The following is a 21,861-nucleotide window of genomic DNA, read 5'->3' as shown; positions in this document are numbered from 1 at the left end:
CTGCACTCCAGTCTAGGTGACAGAGTGAGACTCCAACTCAAAACAACAGCAACAACAAAATCCCAGTTATGACAGAGCACCCCAAAATTCAATACCTAGGAGTAAACCTGGTGAAAGTTATGTAAGATGTCTGCCCTGAAATGTATAAAATATTGCAGAAAAAAATTAAAGGACAGCTAAATAAATGGATAGCGATATCATTTTCATAGATTAGAAGACTTAATATAGATATCAGTGATGCCATAATTGATCTATATATTAAATGCAATACCTAACCAAAATTCCAGCAGACTTTTTAATGTAGACATTGGCAAGCAGATTCTAAATTTGACATAGGAATTTAAAAGATATGGAATCACAACCTTGAAGAAGAAGAACATTAGAGGTCCCATGTAGCCTATGAACAAAGCTGCAGCAATCAAGACAGTGAGGCTGAATGATAGAAAGGTCAGTGGAAAAGAATCCCGAGCAGATGCATACCTATGTGGAAAAAGATACCACTGTCATTCAGTAGAGAGAGGCTATTCTTTCAGTAAACAATGTTGGAACAGTTTGATACTTGTAAGAAAACAAAACAGGAATATTGATCTCTATTCACAAAGATTACTTCAAAGTGACCCCTAGACCAAAATGTAAAAAGTAAACCAATAAAAGTACTAGTAGAAAATAGAAGACTATTTTCATGGCTTGGGGCAGATAAATATTTCTTAAGCAGTTCATAAAGACCCTAGTCACACAAATATACTATTCAGAAAGGGCTGTACAGTATACATTAAAGAACATTTGTTCATCAGAAGGCACCAGTAAAAGGGAGACAAGGCAAACTACAGACTGGGGGAAGATATTCTCTTTTTTATTTTTTTGGAATTGGAATCCCACTCTGTTGCTCAGGCTGGAATGCAGTGGTACGATCACAGCGACTGCAGCCTTGGTCTGCTGGGCTCAAGCGATTCTTCTGCCTTAGGCTTCCAAGTAGCTGGAACTAAAGGTGCATGCCATCACACCTGGATAATTTAAAAAAAATTATTGTCGAGATGAAGTTTTGCCAAGTTGTTCAGGCTGGTCTTGAACCCCTGGGCTCAGGCAGTCCTCCTGCTTCCACCTCCCAAAGTGCTGGAATTACAGATATGAGCCACTGCACCCAGCTGGGGAAGGTATTTTCAATATGTATACCACCTACAATTTTTGTGCAGACTATAAAAACAACTATAAAACAATAACAAAAGTGACTCAAAATGGACAAAAGCTTGGAAAGGTGCTTCAAAAAGAGGATATTTACATTACTAATAAACATATGAAAAGGTAATCAGCCTCATTGGTCAGCAGGTAGATGCAAACTAAAATTATAACTAGATACCATTTCATATCCACTGAAATGTCTAATTTTAAGAAAGACAGTGGCTAATGTTGGCTAGGACATGGAGTAGTGGAAATCCTCATACATTGCTGGTAGCATTGTAAGACGTTATAGGCACTTTGAGAAATGTTTGGCAACTTTTAAAATTAAAACATGGCCGGGCTCGGTGGCTCAGTCTGTAGTCCCAGCACTTCAGGAGGCTGAGGCGAGAGGATTGCCTGAACCTGTGGGCTCAAGACCCCCCAGGGCCACTTGGTGAGACCTCGCTCTACAAGAAATCAAAAATTAGCCGGGTGTGGTAGCACGCACCTGTAGTTCTGGGTACTTGGAAGGCTGAGGCGGAAGGATCACTGGAGCCCTGCAGGTCGAGGCTGCGGTGGCCGGGAGCGTGCCACTGCCCTCCAGTCTGGGTGATAGAGTGAGACTCCGACTCAAAAGATAAAATAAAAAAATAAAAAGTTAAGACATAAATTTACCTACTGACCCGGCAGTTCCACTCCTAAATATCTACTCAAGAGAAATGAAAACTCGTGTCCATAAAAGAGACTTGTACATGAATGTTTTTATGGCAGCATTATTCATAGTGACCAACCAGTGGAAACAACCCAAATATCCATCAAATGTTGAACGGATAAAGTATGTTATCTTCATATAATGGAATGCTATTCAGTAATAAAGAGACATGCAAGACTGACACTTGCTCCAGCAGGGATGGACTTCAGAAACATCATGCTCATAATAGAAGGGAGGCACAAAAGGCCTCATGTTGTATGATGGCAATTATAAGAAATTTCTAGAATAGTCAAGTCTGCAAAGACAGATAGATTTGTGACTGACTTGGGCTTGGGGTAGGAATAGGGGTTAGCCACGAATGGGCATAAGGGAACTTAGTGGGGTGAGGAAAATGTTCTAGAACATTCTAAAATTTGGCAAGCTTTACTAAAAAATGGGTGGTTTTATGATGTATAAATTATGCCTAAAATGTTTAAAATAACATAAATTAGAAATCTAGGAAATTTGAACTGTATGATGTCCACTTGTATACCTAATCCTGAACTGTATCCCCCACATCTTTAAAATAATAAAAAAAAGAAATCTAGACAATTTAAATAGCACTGTTAAAAGTTTAACGGTGGATCTTATATTTGCGTTTTAAAATGACCCATACTGATAAGAGGAAGAAAGCACACAATGAGACCACTCTGCACGACTACCAGGATGGCTCAGTAATTCCATATCCAGCAAAAGCATTTTTTAAAAATGTGGGTGAAATAAAGATATTTCAGGTAAATGTAAACTAAGTTAATTTGTCACTAGTAGCTACAGCACCAGAAATGCTAAAGGAAGTTCTTCAGGTGAAGGTAAATGATGCCAAATAGTAATTTAGTTCTTTAGGAAGGGAACAGAGGCATAAAAAAAAAAAAAAAAGGGCTAAGGAGAGTAAATGTGTGATGTTATCTCTTTTCTTAATTCCTTTACAACACAAGAGATTGTTTAAAGCAGGACAGTGATATTGTGTGGTGGGTTTACAACTTATGCAGAAGTAAAGTGTGTAAAACAGTAGTACAAAGGACAGGATGGGGCTGTCCTTTACTCTTGTAAAGTAAAGCCCTTACATCTTGGCCAACATGGTGCATGGCACTATTAATTCAAAGAGACTGACAAAGCAAGGACTAAATAAGTAGCACAAAGAGGCACAGCTAAAAAGCGAATGGGGAAATGCAATGAGGTACTTTAAAAATGTGTATACTAAAAGAGGATAGAAAGACGGATTAAACAACAGCAACAACCAGATGGGGCAAACAGGAAGGAGGTGGCAAAATGGTAGAATGTTAAAAAAATCGTATCAGTAGTTACATTAAATGTAAAGGGACTAAACCAGTTAAAAGGCAGAGATTGTCAGACTGGATATAAAACCATACTTTAAATATCAAGACCCACTTTCCCTAAAGCAAAAGGATAGAAGATGTGCTCTACAACCATGAACATGACAGTAGAATAGAGAGAGGTGTATTCAGCCAAGGAGACAGTACACAGGAACATGATGACTTCTGACACACAGGAACCTGGATGGATGTCATAGACATAATGTCCAAACAAAACCAAAGAAGATCAGTGCAAACGCTACATACTATATGATTCAATGTATACGAACTTCATATAAATGAAGGGTGTGTGTGTGTGTGTGTGTGTGTATAGGTATACATAATAGGTATACCTATATATATATATCGTGTATGTGTGTGTGTGTGTATATATATATATATATATATATATGTCGTGTATATGATATATATATATATATATATAAGGGGGAAAACTAATCTCTGGTGAGAATCTGGGTGACCTCTGGGGATGGGACTGATCAGAAAGGGGCAGGAGTCGGTCTTCTCACGTGCTAGATGGAATGCTTCATATTTTGATGTGGGTTGTGCACGTGTACAGATACAGGCAGGCCTGGGTTTGCACATGACCATGTTAAAGGGGGTTTGCGTACGTTGGGACTGCATTCTTGGACTTGGAACTCCCCACTACACTTGAACTCTCTTGATTCAGTCATAGACTCTGCTTGCCTGTTCTACAGTGTAAGTGAGCCATAACACATTTCATTTTAGTTATTTCTGATTCCGCTGAGGGAGCTTTCATGGTCTCTGAACTATTCAAAGCAAAAACAAACAAACAAAAAACAACAACAACAACCAGACATTCTTATCTTGAGAGATCTTGCTCAAAAGCCACCAGTTTGCTTTTCTCCAAGTTGCCTGCTCCAATGACCCAACACCATTTGTCAAATGATGACGAAAGTTAACACTACCCGTTGCATTAATTGTCGCAGAATGGGGCAGTGACTTGTAAAGCTTCCTCTTGTCCTTACGGAGTTTATATACGGTTGGTATATAAATAGGACAAGCATCCCTAATCCGAAGATCCAAAATTCGAAATACTCAAAATCAAAACTTTGTGAACGCTGACATAATGCCACACGTGGAAAATTCCATACCTGACCTCATGCGATAGGTTGCAGTCAAGCATGGGTGTTCAACACAGTTCATTCAGCATCTCCAAGGGGAAAAAAGACCCTCCCAGCCCCCTTCAGCTGCGATATATCCTTTCTGTGCATGCCCACACATTACCCTGAACACATTATTTTTTTCACTTAACGGTGCGTGTGGGTAAGTATAAGACAGTAATTGCCTGTTGGTAGCTTATAAATTCAGGGCCAGAAATAGTGGTGATGTCTACTAGCCACAGATCGTCTGCAGGGGTGGTTGAGATGCTGACACCTTTGCTTTCTGATGGTTCTGTGTGTGCAAACTTTGTTTCATGCACAAAATTATTAAAAATCTTGTACTAAATTACTTTCAGATTCTGTGTATAGGGAATGTATGAAACAAATGAGTTTCGTGTGTTTACTTGGGTCCCATCCTCCAAATATCTTATTATGTATATACAACTATGCTAAAATTCAAAAAATTCTGAAATTTGATCCCAAGCATTTAGGATGAGGGATACTCAAGCCACATACCTGGTTTACAGGATACAAGTTCTGTGGGAATTTTTACACTGTGTCTCAGACCATTATTCTGCTCTTAAAGCTCAGCTGTGAATGACATGGGATGAAAAGCCATGCCCAACAGGAGCTGAACTTGAACTTCTGGCTGTAATGAGGAAGGATAATATTGTTTCCCCCCAGAGTATGTGATGCACAGATGACATCAGGGACTTAAAAAATTGAAAAGGACACACAGACACCGCGAAGCATTCTTAAAACAGTGCTGCCAGGGATCGGTATCCTCAACATAGAGTTTGCCAAATTTACAGGGAAAACAGCTCAGTCAGTCAAACGATGTTGTGAAAACACTGTTCACAACAGAGAAAAGCTGTGGCCTATTCAATAGAAAAGTAAGTTCAACCTCACCAGACATGAAACTCAAATTAAAACAGCTGGATGCTATCGTTTCCTACCAAAGTAGCCAAGATTTAGAAAAAAGAGGGGCTACTTAAGGTGACAAGACGGGTGGCCTTGTCCTGGTGGTTCCCGGCCTCAGGGCCTTTGCACGGGCACTTCCGGGTCCTTGGCCAGGCGTGCTCTGCCCCCCTCTGCGCACAGCTGGCTCTTTCTCTCTGAGCAGCTCCCACCCCCAACGCCCCCTCTCTCCGTCTAGACCTGACTCTGAGTCACTCAGTCCCATGCCACCTTTCCCCATCCTTGCCCCCAGGCGTCCCATCTTATTTTTTGTCCGTCTGCCTCTCGATCTGCTTGCTTCTTGGGTGTCTCCCTACCAGGAGGCGGTTTCCACGAGGGCAGGGACAGCGCTGTCTTGCGCGACTGGGAAACCCCAGGGCCCGTGCAGCGTGGGCTCAGCAGCGCGCCCGCCAAGTGCGGCTCTGCACACGCGCGCCCTCTGGTGTGCTGTTCCACTTACAGGACACACACAGAAGCGTCGGCAGACTCAGTGTGGATCAGACTGTGCGGTGTGTGTCCTGCCGCCCGTCCGTCCGCATCCACGCTTGCTGGCTCTAATTCCTGAGCTCAGGAATGGTATTTGCGATGAACTGTAGGGACGGGGGCAGGGGAGCACGTTGGAAGGTTAAAAACAGAGACACGGGGTGTATAACCATGCACAGAGATCTCTGTCTTGCAGAGCTGTGTCATCTGGGGTTGTCTGTGGTTCAGGCCCCGGAGCTTTAAGGGACTGCCGGCCTTTCTGGGACGACTGTTTTTGATGGAGGAGTTGAGCGATTGTCTTTGAAGCTCTCCGTTTGGGCTAAAAGCGGAGACACAGGATGCATAACCGTGCACAGAGCTCTGTCTTGCAGGGGAGCAGGAAGTGGGTTTGAGGTTGGCAAAGGTCGCCTCTGGATGCCGAGGTCATGGGCTTCTGTTTCCTGCTCTGTTCTCTGTTGTGTTTTCCATTTTCTAAGAATTAGTCTGTATTCTTTTCATAATAGAGGGTACAATTTCATTTTTTAAAGAGTGCTGCTCTTGGTAATATCTTGGCAAGGCAGGAGAAATCAAGGCAGAAATCTGTGGCCCTTTCATATCTAGCTTGAGGCATCTGGTAGAGAAGAGTCAGTCCTTCCTTCCTTCCTTCCTTTCTTCCTTCCTTCCTTCCTTCCCTGCCAGAAAGTTATAGAAGACAGGCTGTATTTTTTCCAATGCTCTCCATTTGGCGAGCACCTGCTCTGAGCTAGACCTTGGGCTAGCACCGACCGTTTGGGGTTTTATTTTATGCTTTTGTAAAACCATGCGGGTTGTTTTTCAAACTCACAACCTGGGAGTATCATTCATGCAGTGCCTATTCCCTGAATGCCTGCCAGCCTAGCCTTGCCTGGGGGCTGTATCACCGACCTCAGGGAGCTCACGGTGTCCAGGGGTGACAGAGGACGCCTCCCATCCCACGGGATTGGTCTTGCCTTCAAGGTGAAGAGCAGGAGGTCTAGGACGTGCCCCGCTTAGCTGGGGCAGCGGAAAGGAGGGGAGCTCGGCACCTCCCCGGGTGGGCAGGTGGGACCCCGGAGCCCTGTGCACAAAGTTGGCCAGAAACGTTGAGTGGTGGCTTCTGGAAGGAGGCCCAGGGCCAGGACACATGTCCCGAACCCCAGCAAACCCTCTCTTCATCTCCTTTAGGAAACTGCCCTCTTTCCAAGTGATAGCTGCAGTATCATTCCCCTCTGGAGACACGGGACATTTTAGGGCACGGTCGCCACGCCTCCCATCACCCCCCATACACCCCCCTCACACACACACGCACAGGTCGTCATCTGGGGTTGTCTGTGGCTCAGACCCCTGAGCTTTGGGGGACTGCCAGCCTTTCTCTGGTGACTGTTTTTGATGGAGGATTTGAGTGATTGTCTTTGAGGCATTGGAGAGCATCGGAGGCAGCTCCCTGGACTGGCGACCGAGGCCTCCCTGGCTTTATCATGTTACATAGTCCTCGTCATCTGCCTTGAAAGCAACAGCACGTGATCTGGACTTGCCAATCGTGTGTGTTCATAGTAAACGGCCTGCTTGATGGAAGCTGGGTGCTGCGGACGGTCATCTGTGGTGATGGAATTCGCTCTGTCCGTGTGAAGACGTGTGTCCCTTGACAGTTTCTGCTCTGAAGAATCGAAACATGGACCAATACCGAGTTCTCAGGCGCGTCCTCCAGCCTCTCTGTGCTCACGTGTTTATGAGTGCGCTTGTGTTTAGGGAAGGCTCTGTCATGCAGGGGGAGGAGAAGCCTTTGGAGGAAGGGTGTGAGTCTCAGCTCTCCAGCGTTTGCTGTGCGACCCTGGACAAGGTGCCTCTTGTCTCTGAGCCTCTGGCCCCTCATCTATGAAATGGGAGTAGTCTCATGTCTGCCCGGGTTTTTAAAAATTAGATGCGCTGAAACATTCAGCAGGCGCTGATTGTTTCTGTAATAGGATATCCATAAGATAGGGCCTGCTATTATAGGAAAAAATTATATTTAAGAGAAGGAAAATGGGAAAAACTCTTGTGCACTTACACGGGAGGTGGTTTGAGCTCAGTTTAAAACCTCCCAAGGACCCGGTGCCATAAAGGCTCTGGTTCCATTTCTGCGTCAGACAGACGTGCCTCCCCCTCAGGTGTCTCGGTGTATAGATGGTTTTCATCACATGGCCCACTTAGGAGACGTGGGGAGAACGCCCTACCCCCCGCTCTGACAAATGCCGCGCCTTAGGCCAGTCCGTTGGCCCCGGCAACGTGTTGGGAGGACGGGCTGCCTGCCTCACCTCCTGGCCGGCTGGTGGAGCTCGGAGTGCGAGGAGGCTTTGAGGCTCCTGCTTACACACGAGGAGGCCGCTCGAGAGAAGGCGAGAAGCGGCCTGGATGTGGTGAGCACGAGCCGGATGTTCGCGTTTCTGGGCCCGTCGCTTGAGGCCAGTCAGGGTCACGCGTCTACAGAACCGTGAGGGCTGTTTTTCAGACGCATGGGCTGGGAGTGTCGTTGCATTCTGTGCCTGCCACAGAAGGCTCCCCAGATCCACAGGGGATTGGAAGTGGGACGTTTTTTCTCTGTCTCTCTAATGGAGTCTGGAAGCGGACAGTTGGGTTTTGCTGGGCCTGCACAGAGTCGAAAGGGACACAGGTGTCTCCCAGTTCGGGGATGCGGCCCTGATCCTCATGGCCCCCATCCTCATGGAGCGCCAGCTATCACATCTTTGACCCAGGCTGGCAGTAGGTAGGCGGGTGAAGAAGCATGTAGGGTCCGCATTTGAGGGCGCTTTGCTTTTTGGAAACCCCACGCCCTTCTACTTCCGCCTCTTTGGCCAGAACTGGCTCAGCCTCACCTGCTGAAGAGGCTGGGAAATGCAGTCTTCCCCGTACCCCGGGGCCCTGAAGATCCTGACAGAGCCCCGTGTGATCCTCTGTTAGCTTCCTGGGACGACCACAGCAAGTCACCACCAAACAACTCAGTGGCTTGCAACCACACAAGTGCATTGTCACACTTCCGGAGGCCAGACGTCCAACACTGAGGTGGAGGCAGTGACCGGGCATCCTTGGAAAGTCCTCGTCCAGCTGTGTGGCTCTAGCCTGGGTCTCACAGTAGGTGACAAAGCATCAGTTCACATCTTTTTTTTTTTTTTGAGTCAGAGTCTCACTGTCGCCCAGGCTCAGTGGCACATGCACGGCCACCGCAGCCTCGATCTGCTGGACTCAGGCGATTCTTCCGCCTCAGCCTTCCACGTAGCTGGAAATACAGGTGTGTGCCACCACACCTGGCTGATTTTATTTATTTTTTATTGGAGAGACAGGCTCTCGCCATGTTGCCCAGGCTGGTCACAGGCCATCCTCTCACCTCTGCCTCCCAAAGTGCTGGGATTACAGGCGTGAGTCACCGTGCCCGGCATCAGTTCACATCTTAATGACTGGGCCAAGAATGGCAGAAAAGATGTGTCCATTTTAAATTTCCAATGTATAGAGCATCTAAACACACACTAGTACTGAGTTCTCCAAGTATTCTCTGGCCTCTTTGTGCTTGTGTGCACACGCGTGTGTGTGCGTGCTCCCTCGGAAGACTTGAGGGGTGGAGCCTTCCTTCCTCGTCCAGCTTCGGGTGGGGGCGGGCGCTCCTTGGCTGGCAGTCGCCCCACTCCGGTCTTCGTGTGCACGTGGCCCTCTGCGCCCCTGTGTCTGCATCCTGTCCTCTTCCCAGACCGACACCCGTCGTGGATTTAGGGCCCTCTCTGAACTGGTGTGACCTCAGTTTCATTGACATCTTCTCACCGCTGCCAAGACTTTGTTTCCAAATAGGGCTGCGTTCTGGTTTTCCAGGTAGCCGTGACATTTTGGGGGAGACAGTCCACCCCACCGCAGGCACCGAGGAGGAGAGCGAGAATGAATGCCAGGGGAGTGGTCTTCGCTTCAGTGTTTGACTCCGCACACTCTGGAGCGAAGTCGGGGTCGCCAAATTATGCACGAATCCGCGGGCTTGTTGGCAGTTGGCTAAACGATGGTTTTTGCTGAGATGCGTGTCTGTGGTCTGGGCTGCCGGGAAGTGACTAGCCTTGTTTCTGTGGGGCAGAGGGGACAGGGAGGGCTTGTAGGAACTGACCCGAGTGAGTCATGGGTCTGCCGCCCTGGGGCGTGGGCACACCCTCCTCTCTCAGCCTCAGGGTGTGTGTAACACGGGGGTAAATAAGGTCTTCTGGGAGAGTCTTTGGAAGACTGAGCGTGAGAGTGTCTTTTTGTTGATTTATTCTTTTGAGTCAGGGTCTCCTTCTGTCACTCAGCCTGGAGCACAGTGACACAATCATGGCTCGCTACAGCCTCCAACTGCTGGGACAAGGGATCCTCCTGCATCAGCCTCCTGAGTTGCTGGGACTACAGGTGCACGCCACCACACCCAGATCATTTATTTTATTTTATCTTATATAGAGATGGAGTCTTGCTGTGTTGCCCAGGCTGGTCTTGAACTCCTGGGCTCAAGCGGCCCTCCTGCCTCTGCCTCCCAAAGTTCTGGGTTTACAGGCATGAATCACTGCACCTGACAAGAGAGTGTCTCTTAAGTACCTGGCTCACACTAGCTTGTAAGAGAGAAATGAGAGCCATGGCCAAGTGTGTTGTTGTTTCCTGAGCTCTGAGTGGATTAGGATACTTTTGGTGGCAAGTGACAGAAATTCCACATCAAACCGGCGTCTGCCGTGACAGTCTGTTGGCTCTTGGAGCTGTGAAGTTGTAAGAGGAGCTCCAGGGACAGCTTTAAGGGCACGCATGAAGTCTCCCAGCATCTGGGTTTCTCAGGCTCTGCTCGGCTTCCTGCTGTCGTTCTCAGGCAGTGGGCTCTCACGTTGGGCTGGCGAGACGCCACCGCCGTGCCGGATCCTACATCCTATTACACCACACGTCCTGCAGTCTCTTTCTTAACTGCTGAGGAAAGGCAGGAGGGCCCTGGGGACACCCTCTTCAGGCCACTGGCTCCGATTGGGTCCCGAGTCCATCCCTGAACCAATTACTGTCAGGAGGAGGGGGCGTGGGGTGGCCTGAGCTAATCAGGAACTGCCCTGGGAGCCTGGAGAGGTCCCAGCCCCACCCCTCTCTTAAGCCACTTGCTGTGACTGCGACGTGGGAGAAGGGGAGACAGGGGCAGGGAGGAGATGGAGGAATGTCCCGCACACACAGGTGAGCAGCTCGGGGAAGCTCGGGAAGCTCAGTGTCAGTGATTGGCCGCTTCATCGGGGTCCTGCGAGCGGGGCCGGGATCGCTAAGAGCTCCGCCTGGGAGCCAGACACGAAGTCAGCCCATCGTGAGGGCACCCGCCGTTAGCTGTGCAAGCCCGGCCAGTCTCCACCCTCTGGAACCGCAGGACTCTGGCTGGGGAAAGATGACGGTGCAGAGAATGTTGGCTTCTGAGTGTGTCCCCCACTGCCCATCGGTCCGTTTCTGGACGGTGCCTGCACTTGTGTGGCGACTGAGGAGAAGCCCTCCGCACTCGCCGACTGGGATAGCGAGGGATTGACACTCTTCCAGGTTGGGCATCGGGGCTCCTGGAGGCGTCCAGCACGCGACGGGGTTGCTCGGGGTGGGGAGCGAACGGCGGCGGCGGCAGGGGCGCGCGCATGAAGCTAGATACTGAGGGGGACAGACCGGAATCCTCCTTGCCTGGGCTGAGCGGGCTGTCGACTTGCGACACCCCCGCCTGCCACGACTGTCCCCTTGCTTTCACGTCTTTTTCCTGCTAACACGAGTCACTCTCCAGTCTCCTGCAGCGTCTGCTCATGTATCGTGTTCCTTGTCTACCCCGCCCCCCCGGCGCCCCCAGAATGGACGCTCCGGGGCCCAGAATCTGGTCCGTCCTGCTCAAGGATGTCGCCCGGTGCCGGGTGAGGTCCTTGGCTCAGTGTGCGTTGAGTCCGTGAAAGCACGCCTGAATGGTGTGAGTTAACGGAGTCCTTCCTCACACATTCTAGCTGCTGTGGGGCTGGCATCTGCTTGGGAAACGGGGTCTTTCGAGTCTTTAGGGAGCCTTCTCAACAGTGAGGCTGTACTGACACCCATTCCAAGGCTGGAGCACTTGGACTGGGATTTGGCCAAAGCAGGCAGATACTGGTGGGTCATCACCAGGGGAGCGGGGAGCACTTTCTGCGGCTGCCAAAGGAGAGCTGCGCCAGAGGCCCGTGCTGGGGGCCCCGGGAGTCACTGGGGGTGTGGAGGGAGAGCATCCTTTGTCCTCTAAAGAAAGTGCCTCAGAGAGCTCTGAAGTAGAGATTCGAGCCTAGCTCAGGCGGGCATGTAAGAGAAAAGTGAGAGCCACGGTCAAGTGTGCTGGTCTTTCCCGAACCCTGTGTCAGGATTCTCATGGTCGCAAGTGACAGAAATTCCACATCTGATCTGTAGCACTATGGCACTCAGTTCGAAAGCCGCCCGGTCTGGAATTTAGGGGTGCCGTTTCCCTCCTTCTCCCATCTCGATGATGTGACATCAGTTTCTAGTGGTCTGCTTTTCAGAGAAGATGGGCTTGTGCTAACCGGAGTTAAAAGGGATGAACGGGGGCTGCTAGCTCGGAGGCTTGCCTGCCGTGTGCCAGCCTCTGTGCTAAACTCTCTCCACGGTTGGCCTGAAGCGCCCCAACGGTTCAGCAGGGCTGGCTCCAAAGCCTCCTCAGTGTTTCCATGCTGCAGGGACACAGGCTGAGTCAGAGTGGGGGCCCTGCCTCCCCACGGTCACGCGGGAAGCGGGGGTGGCGATTTGAGCTTGCCTCTGTCTGCTGCCACAACAGGGCTCTTTTTTTTAAAGATGTGGGGTACACTTTAGGATTCGATTTATAAGTGGACATTGTACAAGTAAAGTCTGGGCCTCCCTTTGGTCCCCGCTTTGCCTGGTTTGAGATCAGGCGCCTTTATTGATGTTGTGTCCCTCTTCCACCCCCGGCAGTGTCCCACCACTGCTGTTCCCTTTCTCAGGGCATTACGGTAAATGCTTGGGGTCTGCTTATGAGTGAGAACATGTGGTGCTCTGTTGTTTGTTTCTGTGAGCGGTCACTGAGCATGATCGACTCTAAATCTATCCAAGTTGCTGTGAAGTCCATATGTTTGTCCTTCTTTATGGCTGCGTAATACCCCATTGTGTATGTGTACCACATTTTTTTATCCAGTTCAGTTTTGATGGGCGGCACGATTGGGTCCATGTTTTTGCTATTGTGAGTAGTGCTGCAATAAACATGCATGTGCAAGTATCTTTTTGGTAGAATGACTTGAGTTCCTCTGGGTGTATTCCCAGCAGGGGGATTGCGGGGTCATATGGAAGGTCAACTTCTAGTTCTTTCAGAAATCGTCACACTGTCTTCCAAAGAGGTTGCACTCGTTTGCGTTCCCACTGGCAGTGTAGGAGTGTTCCTTTTTCTCCACATTCTCGCCAGCATCTGTTGTTGTTTGTTTTTGAATGATGGTCATCCTTACTGGGGTGAGGTGGTGTCTCAATGTGGTTTGGATTTGCATTTCTCTGATGATGAGTGAGGTTGAGCACTTTTTTATGTGTTTGTTGGCTGCTCGTATCTTTTCTTTTGAGAAGTGTCTGTTCATGTCTTTTGCCCACTTTTGAATGGGGCTGTTCGTTTGTTTTTCCTTTCGGTGCGTTTGAGTTCCTTGTAGATCCTGGATGTTAGGCCTTTGTCAGATCTACAGTTGGCAAACATTTTTTCCCATTCTGTGGGCTGTCTCCCCACTCTCTTGATGGCTTCTTTTGCTTTACAGAAGCGCAACAGGGCTCTTAACCCATATTCTCAGCTGTGGCGTCTGTGTCTGAATTCAGGGTATGTGATTTGGAAGAAAGAGCTTCAGATTTTAATCCACTTACGTTTAATACTCTATGTGAGCGTGCTGAGAAGACAGCGTTTGTGTTAGTTTCCTATGACTGCCTTAGCAAATGACCACCCATTTGGTGGCTTAAAATGACTGAAGTGTATTTTCTTCTGGTTCTGGAGGCCAGAAGATGGAAACCGAGGTGCCTGCACAGCCCAGCCCCGGAGGCTCTAGAGGGGGACCCGTCCCGGCTTGGTCCTCCTCCTGGTGTTGCTGATAAGCCTCGGTGTTCTTGGCTTGTGGCTGCTTGCTCCCGCCCCTTGGCCTTCCCCTCTGCATCTGTGTCTCTCTCCTATCACCCTACCCCAGTATGGCCTTGTCTTAACTGAACTGGTTGCATCTGCAATGACCCTGCTTCCAAATCAGCTCACAGTCTGAAGTTCCAGAAGGTTGCGGGTTTTGAGGGGATCCTATTTGCCCCGTGCCATGCCCTTATTTGGGCGTCCAGAAAAAGTCCAAGTGGGTGACCCGGTGCCGAAGCTTCCTCCGCACATTCTTTGAGTGCGGCGTCCCCGCTGTCACCCGTGTTCAGGCGGGGTCCTCTCTCTGGCACTCCCCTCCGGGAAAGTCCGGTCAGGACTGGGCGGGGGGCGAGCTGGGGCTTCAGGGGAGGCTCGTACGGGAAGAGGCGGAGGTCCCTTGGGGATCCAGGCAGCGGTGTCGAGCGACCCTTTGGCTCTGTGATTCTGGACTCGGAGAGCAGTCAGGGCTGGGGGCCGCATGACCAGCCCAGGTTCAGTTGCAGATGGAAGGGGATGACGGCCACGGGGGCGGATGTGGCTGTCCGGGGGAAGGAGCAGGAGGGAGAAGAGGCCTCCCGTTGGGAATGTCAGGCTTTCGTGGCAGCCGGAGCAAGATAAAGACTGAGACACCATCGTGGAGAGAGGGAGAGGGGTCATGGATCGGGGAGCGGGTGGCGGTGTCAGGGGCTGGGGAGGAGTCGGGCACGTAGGGACAGGAAGTTGTCCGTTGGGTTTGGGGGCTGGGACAGCACTGGCGACTGTCGCTAGAGCAGTTTGGATGGTGGGATGGGGGCTGTGGCGCGGGAAGGAGCGGGCTGGTGAGCGGAGGCGGGCAGGCCTTGCAGACGGGGAACAGCCGACGCCCCCAGGAAGCTGAGCTGCGGAGGGAACAGGCTGAAGAGGGGCTCCGAGCGGGGTGCTATTTCATTAGCGAGATCAGCCTAGACACGTGTCGGCATGATTGTCGGGTTGAGGATATAGAGGCTTGAACCCACAGCTCTGTCTCCTCCATCCCATGGGGGAGGGGAACGGGGCTGGGGCCGGGACTGCGGCCGGTCCCTCGGCATCCCGTCTGCCAGGTTCGCTTGGCCTGGGACCGAGCTGCCACCAAGGTCCCGAGCAGGGAGGGGCTCTCCTTGACCGCGAACGCCCACGGCCGACGGCTTCTCCGTTCTCCCTTCCAGATGGATGAGATCAAAGGGAAAGACCGGGTGATCCTGGCCTTGGAGAAGGAACTTGGCGTGCAGGCCGGCCAGACCCAGAGGCTGCTTCTGCAGAAGGAGGCCTTGGACGAGCAGCTGGTGCAGGTCAAAGAGGCCGAGCGGCACTACAGCAGCCCCAAGCGGGAGCTCCCGCCTGGGGTCGGGGACGGGGCGGAGCTCGCGGGTGCCCAGGTGACCCACCCGTTCTTCCGTCTTCGGGTCACCCTTCCACTCGTCTGGTGGCCTCTCGCCTTCCCCCGTCCGCTTCCCTTTCCCCCGTCCCCGTCCCGTCCGCCCTTCTCCCTTCCTCCCTCCTGCATTCCTCCCTTCCGTGGTTCACTCACGTCCCCCGTGTGCCAGGCCAAGTGCGAGGTGCTGAGAGGATGGAGATGAGAGCTAGCTGCCTTTGCCTCCCCTGGCCTCGGAGCCCAGTTGAGGAGAAAGCTGCGCACACGCCAGAGCAGGGGATCCGGTGGGCGTGCAGCCAGGGCCCCCCGGGGCGGGAAAGGACTTGAAGTCTGAGTCCTGCGAGAGGGGCAGCTGCCAAGGCACGGGCAAGGTCGGCAGCTTGGGGCTTAGCCGAGGCCCAGAGGAGACTGGCGCAGCGTGCGTCCAGGCATTCATCCGGTATGCAGACGCAGCAGGTATCCGTTTCCTCATCCGTTCATTCGATGTTCGAGTGCCTGCTGTGAATTCTGTCTGCTGGATGCCGTGCTCGGTGCTGGCGTGTCAGCGTTGGGTAAGACGGAGCCTTGTCTGCCCTTGAGGAATGTGCTAGCCTGTCTTGGGGGCTGCGAGTGGCACACGAGAGGCCTTTGTGACAGATGCACGGTGGGCACAGGCTCCGTCAGGAGGTCCCGGGGAGTCACGGAAGGGTTCACAGCCCCAGCTGCCTCCAAGATGAAGTCTCCTGCAAATGTGCAGCAGGGCTTGGGGGTGCCCCACCTCGCTGCTTGGCCTGCCATCCCTTCATTAGGGTCTCACCTGTCACGTCGTGTGACTTTTCTACGAAGGCCCGGTGGAGGGTTTTGGATCGCTCCAGCTTCTTCTGAGTACACTTGTGCCTTTTTTTAGGATCAACACACGGACGAGCGTGATGTCAGGCGATTTCAGCTAAAAATTGCCGAACTGAATTCGGTGATACGGAAGCTGGAAGACCGAAATACCCTCCTGGCAGATGAGAGGAACGAACTGGTAATCAGCCCCCGAGAGGCAGATGGTGCCCTGCAGGATGCAAAGAAAGGGACCTGGGGCCACGGAACAGAGAGCTAACGCAGAGGCCTTCTGGCTCGCTTTCTTGTTTTGATTAAAAGGTCTCGCACATGCTCCTTGAAGACATGTGTTACTGCCACTGGATTCTGCAGGAACCCATCCTTGGCAAACAGGTGGAGAAATTCCATGAGCAATGTGGAGGGGATGTTCACTGCAGTGTTGTTTATAATAGCAACCAAAACCCCCAAATTAGAAAAACAAGAAAGCCACAACTGTTCAATACTGAAGCACTGGTCAGAGCAGTCATGGAATACTTACACGATGAATTCTGCTTGGTCATTAAGATTGAGCATGTAGACCACGTTTAGTCGACATGGAAATTTACTCACAGTAAATTAAATGATAAAAGCAGATTGCAGAACAATGTGTTGTCATCATTCTGGGCACTGGAAGTTGTTCTTTTAGGTGGTGTGATTATGGGTAATTTAAATTTTTGCTTACCTATTCGCTTTCTTTTGCACAAGACATTATACTTATAATTTTAAAAATAATGAACATGGGCTTCTGCTTAAAAAAATCTTCAGTAAAAATAGCGATTTCTTGAATCTGTTTAAGTTTGCTGGAGAAACAGCTAAACTAATTTTTATGTAGTGGCAGTCAATACATAAGCTTCTTGACAAATGCCTCATAATTTTTGTGTTTATTCTAATTTTTATTATAAAGGGAAGTATATATACAGACTATTTGAACAAAATGGGTAGTATAAAGTGTCAGCAAGTATCACCTTTTCACAATTTTAACAGGATCACAATAAATTCATTTCCTTGCAGTACTTTTCAGGGCATATTTATATGGCCTTAATCAGACTGTACATCTAATATTGTATCTCTACTTTTCTTTAAATATTCATGAGCTTAAAAATACTCATGAGCTGCATAATAGTTTCCTGAGTGGATTAGGAAAAAGTACAGGCTGCTGGGAACAATTCAGACTACACTGGAGAAGTTAAAAGTAGAAACTGATCAGTTTGCCAGTGCCCTAACTTTTCTGGGGTGGGAGGGGTTAGGGTCTCACTCTGGTACCCAGGCTGGAGTGCAGTCATAGTTCACTGCAACCTCGAACTCCTGGCTTCAAGTGATGCTCCTGCCTTAGCCTCTCAAAGCGTTGGAATTACAGGCGTGAGCTGCTGTGCCTGGCCACGCTTCAGCCTTAAAATCACGAGATAACTACTGTTTGGGGGTGGTTCTTGTGATTTTTTTTTTTTTTTAGTCTTAGAACAAAATTTATAGAGAAAGAAGAGAAGAAGGAAAGAGAGACACACCAGAGCTGGCATGGGCGAGAGCAACTGCCTCTTGTGATGGTTTTAATGCTTATACAAACACATCAACACCCATCGAGTTTTTTATGATCGTTTTTTTTTTTTTTTTTTTTTTTTTTTTTGGTGGAGGGGTTACAAAATGGAATTTTACCCCATGGGTGTTGTTATACACCTTGACTTTCACACTTAGTTTATCAATGAAGGCATAAAGATCTGTCTTTGTCTTTGTAATAGCTGCATAGTACTCCCTTGTGTGGATATACTGGGGTTTATTCAGCCATTCTCCTAATGGCTTATTTTTTTCGGGCAGTTTCAGATTTCTTTGCTGCTATCAACAGTGCCATGTAGAAGACACGTATCTGCCTTTGCTAACCTCAGCCTTTGTTTCCGTGGAGGTAGATTTCGAGAAGCTGCCTCCACAGAAGAGGGGCTCCCAGAATGTATGGGTCACATGGCGGGCTTACATGTCAGTGAATACTGTCAGGATATTTTGCCATAACTTCTACAGCCTGGGGACTCAAGCAGGGGTCTAGAGTCAGTTCCTGTGTTGGATTCTTGGCTCTGGCACTTCCTTTGGGACCCTGGGCACATTTTCTTGCTCCTTGGGGCTCAGGTCCTTTGTGTATAAAACGCAGACGAGGTGGTGCCCCCTCCCAGGGTTGCGGTGAGGGTTCAATGAGAGAGAATGCAGGGGGGGCTGAAGGGGAGCCCTTGGCAGGGTGTGGTGGTAGGTCTTGTGGTTGTCCAAAGACTGATAGATCCGCAAGTTGTTTCTCGCTTTGGTCCACTAAAATGATCCCGCAAAGAGTACTCCTACGCGTTCAGTGCTCGCCACAAGTCTAGGAGGCAAGGTCTGGCATGACTCCCGTTTTGCAGATGAGGAGATCGAGGCTGCGAACTCGCCCACGGTCGTGCGACGAGAACGTGAACGCGTCACCAAGGACGCTGTCCTGGGGAGGGGGTAGTGGGCACCTCTCATCGTACAGCCCCTCGTTCTTCTTCCCCACCCTTGTGATTTTTCTCTTTTTCCACCAGTCCACGCCTCCCTGTCTGGCGTCCACACAGCAGTCCCAGCGATGGGTAGTTCTGGAAGGCAGCCCTGGCCACAAAGTTCTGCTTCAAAGCCCCCAGGGGCTGAGGCTGGAGACGCGATGACCAAGCTCTCCCGCCCATGTCCCCAGACCAGGCCTGGCTCTCCTCGCTGTCCCACCACCCAGCACGCAGTGTTCCCGCCGGACTGCGTGGAGCCCCCTGAAGGGGCCGGGCCCTTTCCTGTTCTGAACCTTCGGGCGTGGGGTTCCTGCCTTCAGCGTGGCTGCCCCTGTGACCTGCCTTGGCCCTCTACCCAGCTTTGATTGGGCATCCCCATCATGGCATTCTTTTTTTTTGAGTTGGAGTCTCACTCCGTCGCCCAGGAGTGCAGTGGCCACTCCCGGCCACCGCAGCCTCGACCCGCTGGGCACCGGCGATCCTTCTGCCTCCGCCTTCCAAGTAGCTGGAACCACAGGCATGCACTACCACGGGCTAATTTTTTTTGATTTACTGTAGAGATGAGGTCTTACCAAGTTGCCTAGGTGGGTCTCGAACCCGTGGGCTCAGGCCATCCACTCCCCTCAGCCTCCCAAAGCGCGGGATGACAGGCTGAGCCACCGAGCCTGGCTATCATGTCATTCTTGACCCGGCGCCCAGTACAGGGACTGGCACAAGAGGGGCTCCCAGATGCCGAGCCCATGGGAGGCGGGCAGGACCCCCTGCTGATCTCGGGATCTTCTGCTCAGAGGACTAAGCGATGCCATGTGGATCTCCACCCCCAGCTCTGAGTCTGGCACTGAGTTGGGGCTCAGGGCTCACGTATTGTCTGGGATGTGTTGAGCTTTCTGCTAGGTTTGCACTTGGGGGAACGGAGCCAGCAGGAACTCGGTACCTGGAGGGGTCTTTCTGTGCGTGATCTGTGATCCATGACCTCTGGGGGCCGCGCCCAGAGGGAAGGGAGTGTGGTGGCACAGGACACAGTGTGGGGTGGCCTGAGCCAGATCCGTGGCCTCCCCTTCGGGCGGCAGCCACCCCCCTCACCTGGCACGGGGCTCTGAGGCTCAGGGGAGGCACTGCCACTGGAAGCCCGTGATGTGCTCTTTTTGCTGTTTGCACCATCCGGGGAATGGGGCCCCTAGCAGCGGAAGCTCCATTCTAGAGGGGGCCTGGGTTGACTCTTTGCTGGCCTCCATGGTGTGACCTTGGCCATCCACTGTTCTTCTTTTCTTTTGAGACAGAGTCTCACACGTCACCCAGGCTGGAGCAGAGTGGTTTGATCGTTGCTCACTGCAACCTCAACCTCCTAGCTTCAAACGATCTTCCTGCCTGAGCCTCCCAAGTAGCCGGGACTACAGATGCACACCATCATGCCTGGCTAATTTTTTTTTTTTTTTGAGTTGGAGTCTCACTCTGTCGCCCAGATGGAGTGCAGTGGCCGCTCCCGGTCACTGCAGCCTCGACCCACTGGGCTCCGGCGATTCTTCCGCCTCAGCCTTCTGAGTAGCCGGAACGACAGGCACACGCTACCATGCCCAGCTGATTTTTGATTTATGGTAGAGATGAGGTCTCGCCAAGTTTCCCGGGCGGGTCTCGAACCCGCAGGCTCAGGCAATCCACTCCCCTCAGCCTCCCCCAGCGCGGGATGACAGGCTGAGCCACCGAGCCTGGCTGGCTAATAAAAAAAAAAAACCTGTAGAGATTGGGTCTTGCTGTGGTTGCCCAGGAGGGTCTCTCACTCCTGGCCTCACGCCTCAGCCCCCCGAAGCTCCGGGACTGCCGGCGTAAGCCGCCGCCCCCCCAGCCCGTGGGGTCTTCGAACGGCCTGACCGTCCGCGTCTTTCTCCATCCGCAGCTGAAGCGCTCGCGGGAGACCGAGGTCCAGCTGAAGCCGCTGGTGGAGAAGAACACGCGAATGAACAAGAAGAACGAGGATTTGCTGCAGAGCATCCAGAGGATGGAGGAGAAGATCAAGAACCTCACGAGGGAAAACGTGGAGATGGTGAGGCGTCGGGCCCTGGGCACCAGCCCCGGCGCGCCCGGCTCTGCCTGGGATTCTCCCGCCCCGACCCTCCCGGTCCGCGTGCCGGGGTCCGCCGCCACCTGCCTCCCCAGCAAGCCTCGGGAGCCGTGTCGGTCCACAGACCTCACCCCTTCCCTAGAACTCGCAGGCTGCGGCCATCTGGGCCTGGAGGGGTTCGGAGAGCTGTGTCCTTAGCACCTCCCTCCTTCTCTCTGAACCTCTGCTTCCTCATCTGTAAAACGGGGATGAAAATATCAGCACGGCAGGATCATCCACAGGATGACGGGACAGCGTTCCAAGGCCTCGTAGGAAAGAGGTTTATGCTGGGCGCTCAGTACGTGAAATCAGTCACTGTTCCGCTATTGGCTAAGCGTGGTGGCTCCCACCCGCAACCCCTGCACTTTGGGAAGCCAGGGCTGGAGGATCATTTGAGTCCAGGAGCTCGAAGCCGGCCTGGACAGCATATGATACCCCCATCTCTGAAAAAAAATAATAGTTCTATTGCCATCAATGTTTTGTGTAAGAAATGTTTTTCTCCAACAAGGATGACTGGTCTTTGTGGTCAGGGCGGGTGTCTTGTGGCTGGCCGTTTATAGAATGCTCTTGACTTCGTTGGTCAGACTGGTATTAAAAAAAACCCTGCCTTACAGCTGGGAAGACTGAGGCACCGAGAGTGTGAACACCCTGCTCTCTGTACGCAGCAGGCCCAGGTGTGCATGTGCAGTTGCTGGTGCGAGCTGTCCCTCCGCCCCGTCCCCTCCCAGCTTCCCAGGCTCGTTTCGGACGGCCCTCCCCGCTCCTTCCTCCGGGCGGCGGGCACAGCCAGCCCGGCCTCTGGCCCCGTCCACTCCTCTGTCCGGGGCCTGGGTGGCGGTCACCCCTCCCATCCTTCTGTCCCCGCACCCCGAGCCCCACTCCCGGGCCGTCCCTCGCACGCGCTGTCCGCGGCGAGCCCTGCAGTGCCCGCCCTCCCTCCGGCTGCAGAAAGAAAAGCTGTCGGCCCAGGCGTCTCTGAAGCGGCACACCTCCCTGAACGACCTCAGCCTGACCAGGGACGAGCAGGAGATCGAGTTCCTGAGGCTGCAGGTGCTGGAGCAGCAGCACGTCATCGACGACCTCTCACTGGTACATCGGCGCGGCTGGCGGGGCCGCTCTCGGCACGGTGGGGC

General features: G+C 51.6%; 1 protein-coding gene across 1 annotated transcript in view; it reads left to right on the top strand.

Moving 5' to 3' along the window:
• LOC103257808 (janus kinase and microtubule-interacting protein 1) overlaps positions 1-21,861 on the top strand; it is a 58,352-nt gene that overhangs the window by 10,388 nt on the left and 26,103 nt on the right. Inside the window, exons 2-5 of the mRNA XM_021711091.1 lie at positions 15,093-15,302; positions 16,185-16,304; positions 20,525-20,671; positions 21,677-21,817. Of these exons, the coding sequence (XP_021566766.1) occupies positions 15,093-15,302; positions 16,185-16,304; positions 20,525-20,671; positions 21,677-21,817 (618 nt within the window). The remainder of the gene's footprint in view (positions 1-15,092; positions 15,303-16,184; positions 16,305-20,524; positions 20,672-21,676; positions 21,818-21,861) is intronic.

This window comes from Carlito syrichta, unplaced genomic scaffold (assembly GCF_000164805.1).
Source record: "Carlito syrichta isolate Samal-C Ts95f unplaced genomic scaffold, Tarsius_syrichta-2.0.1 Scaffold81555, whole genome shotgun sequence".
Classification (NCBI taxonomy): Eukaryota; Metazoa; Chordata; class Mammalia; order Primates; family Tarsiidae; genus Carlito; species Carlito syrichta.
Note: the sequence above shows the minus strand (reverse complement) of the source record. Positions and strands in the feature narration are given on the sequence as shown.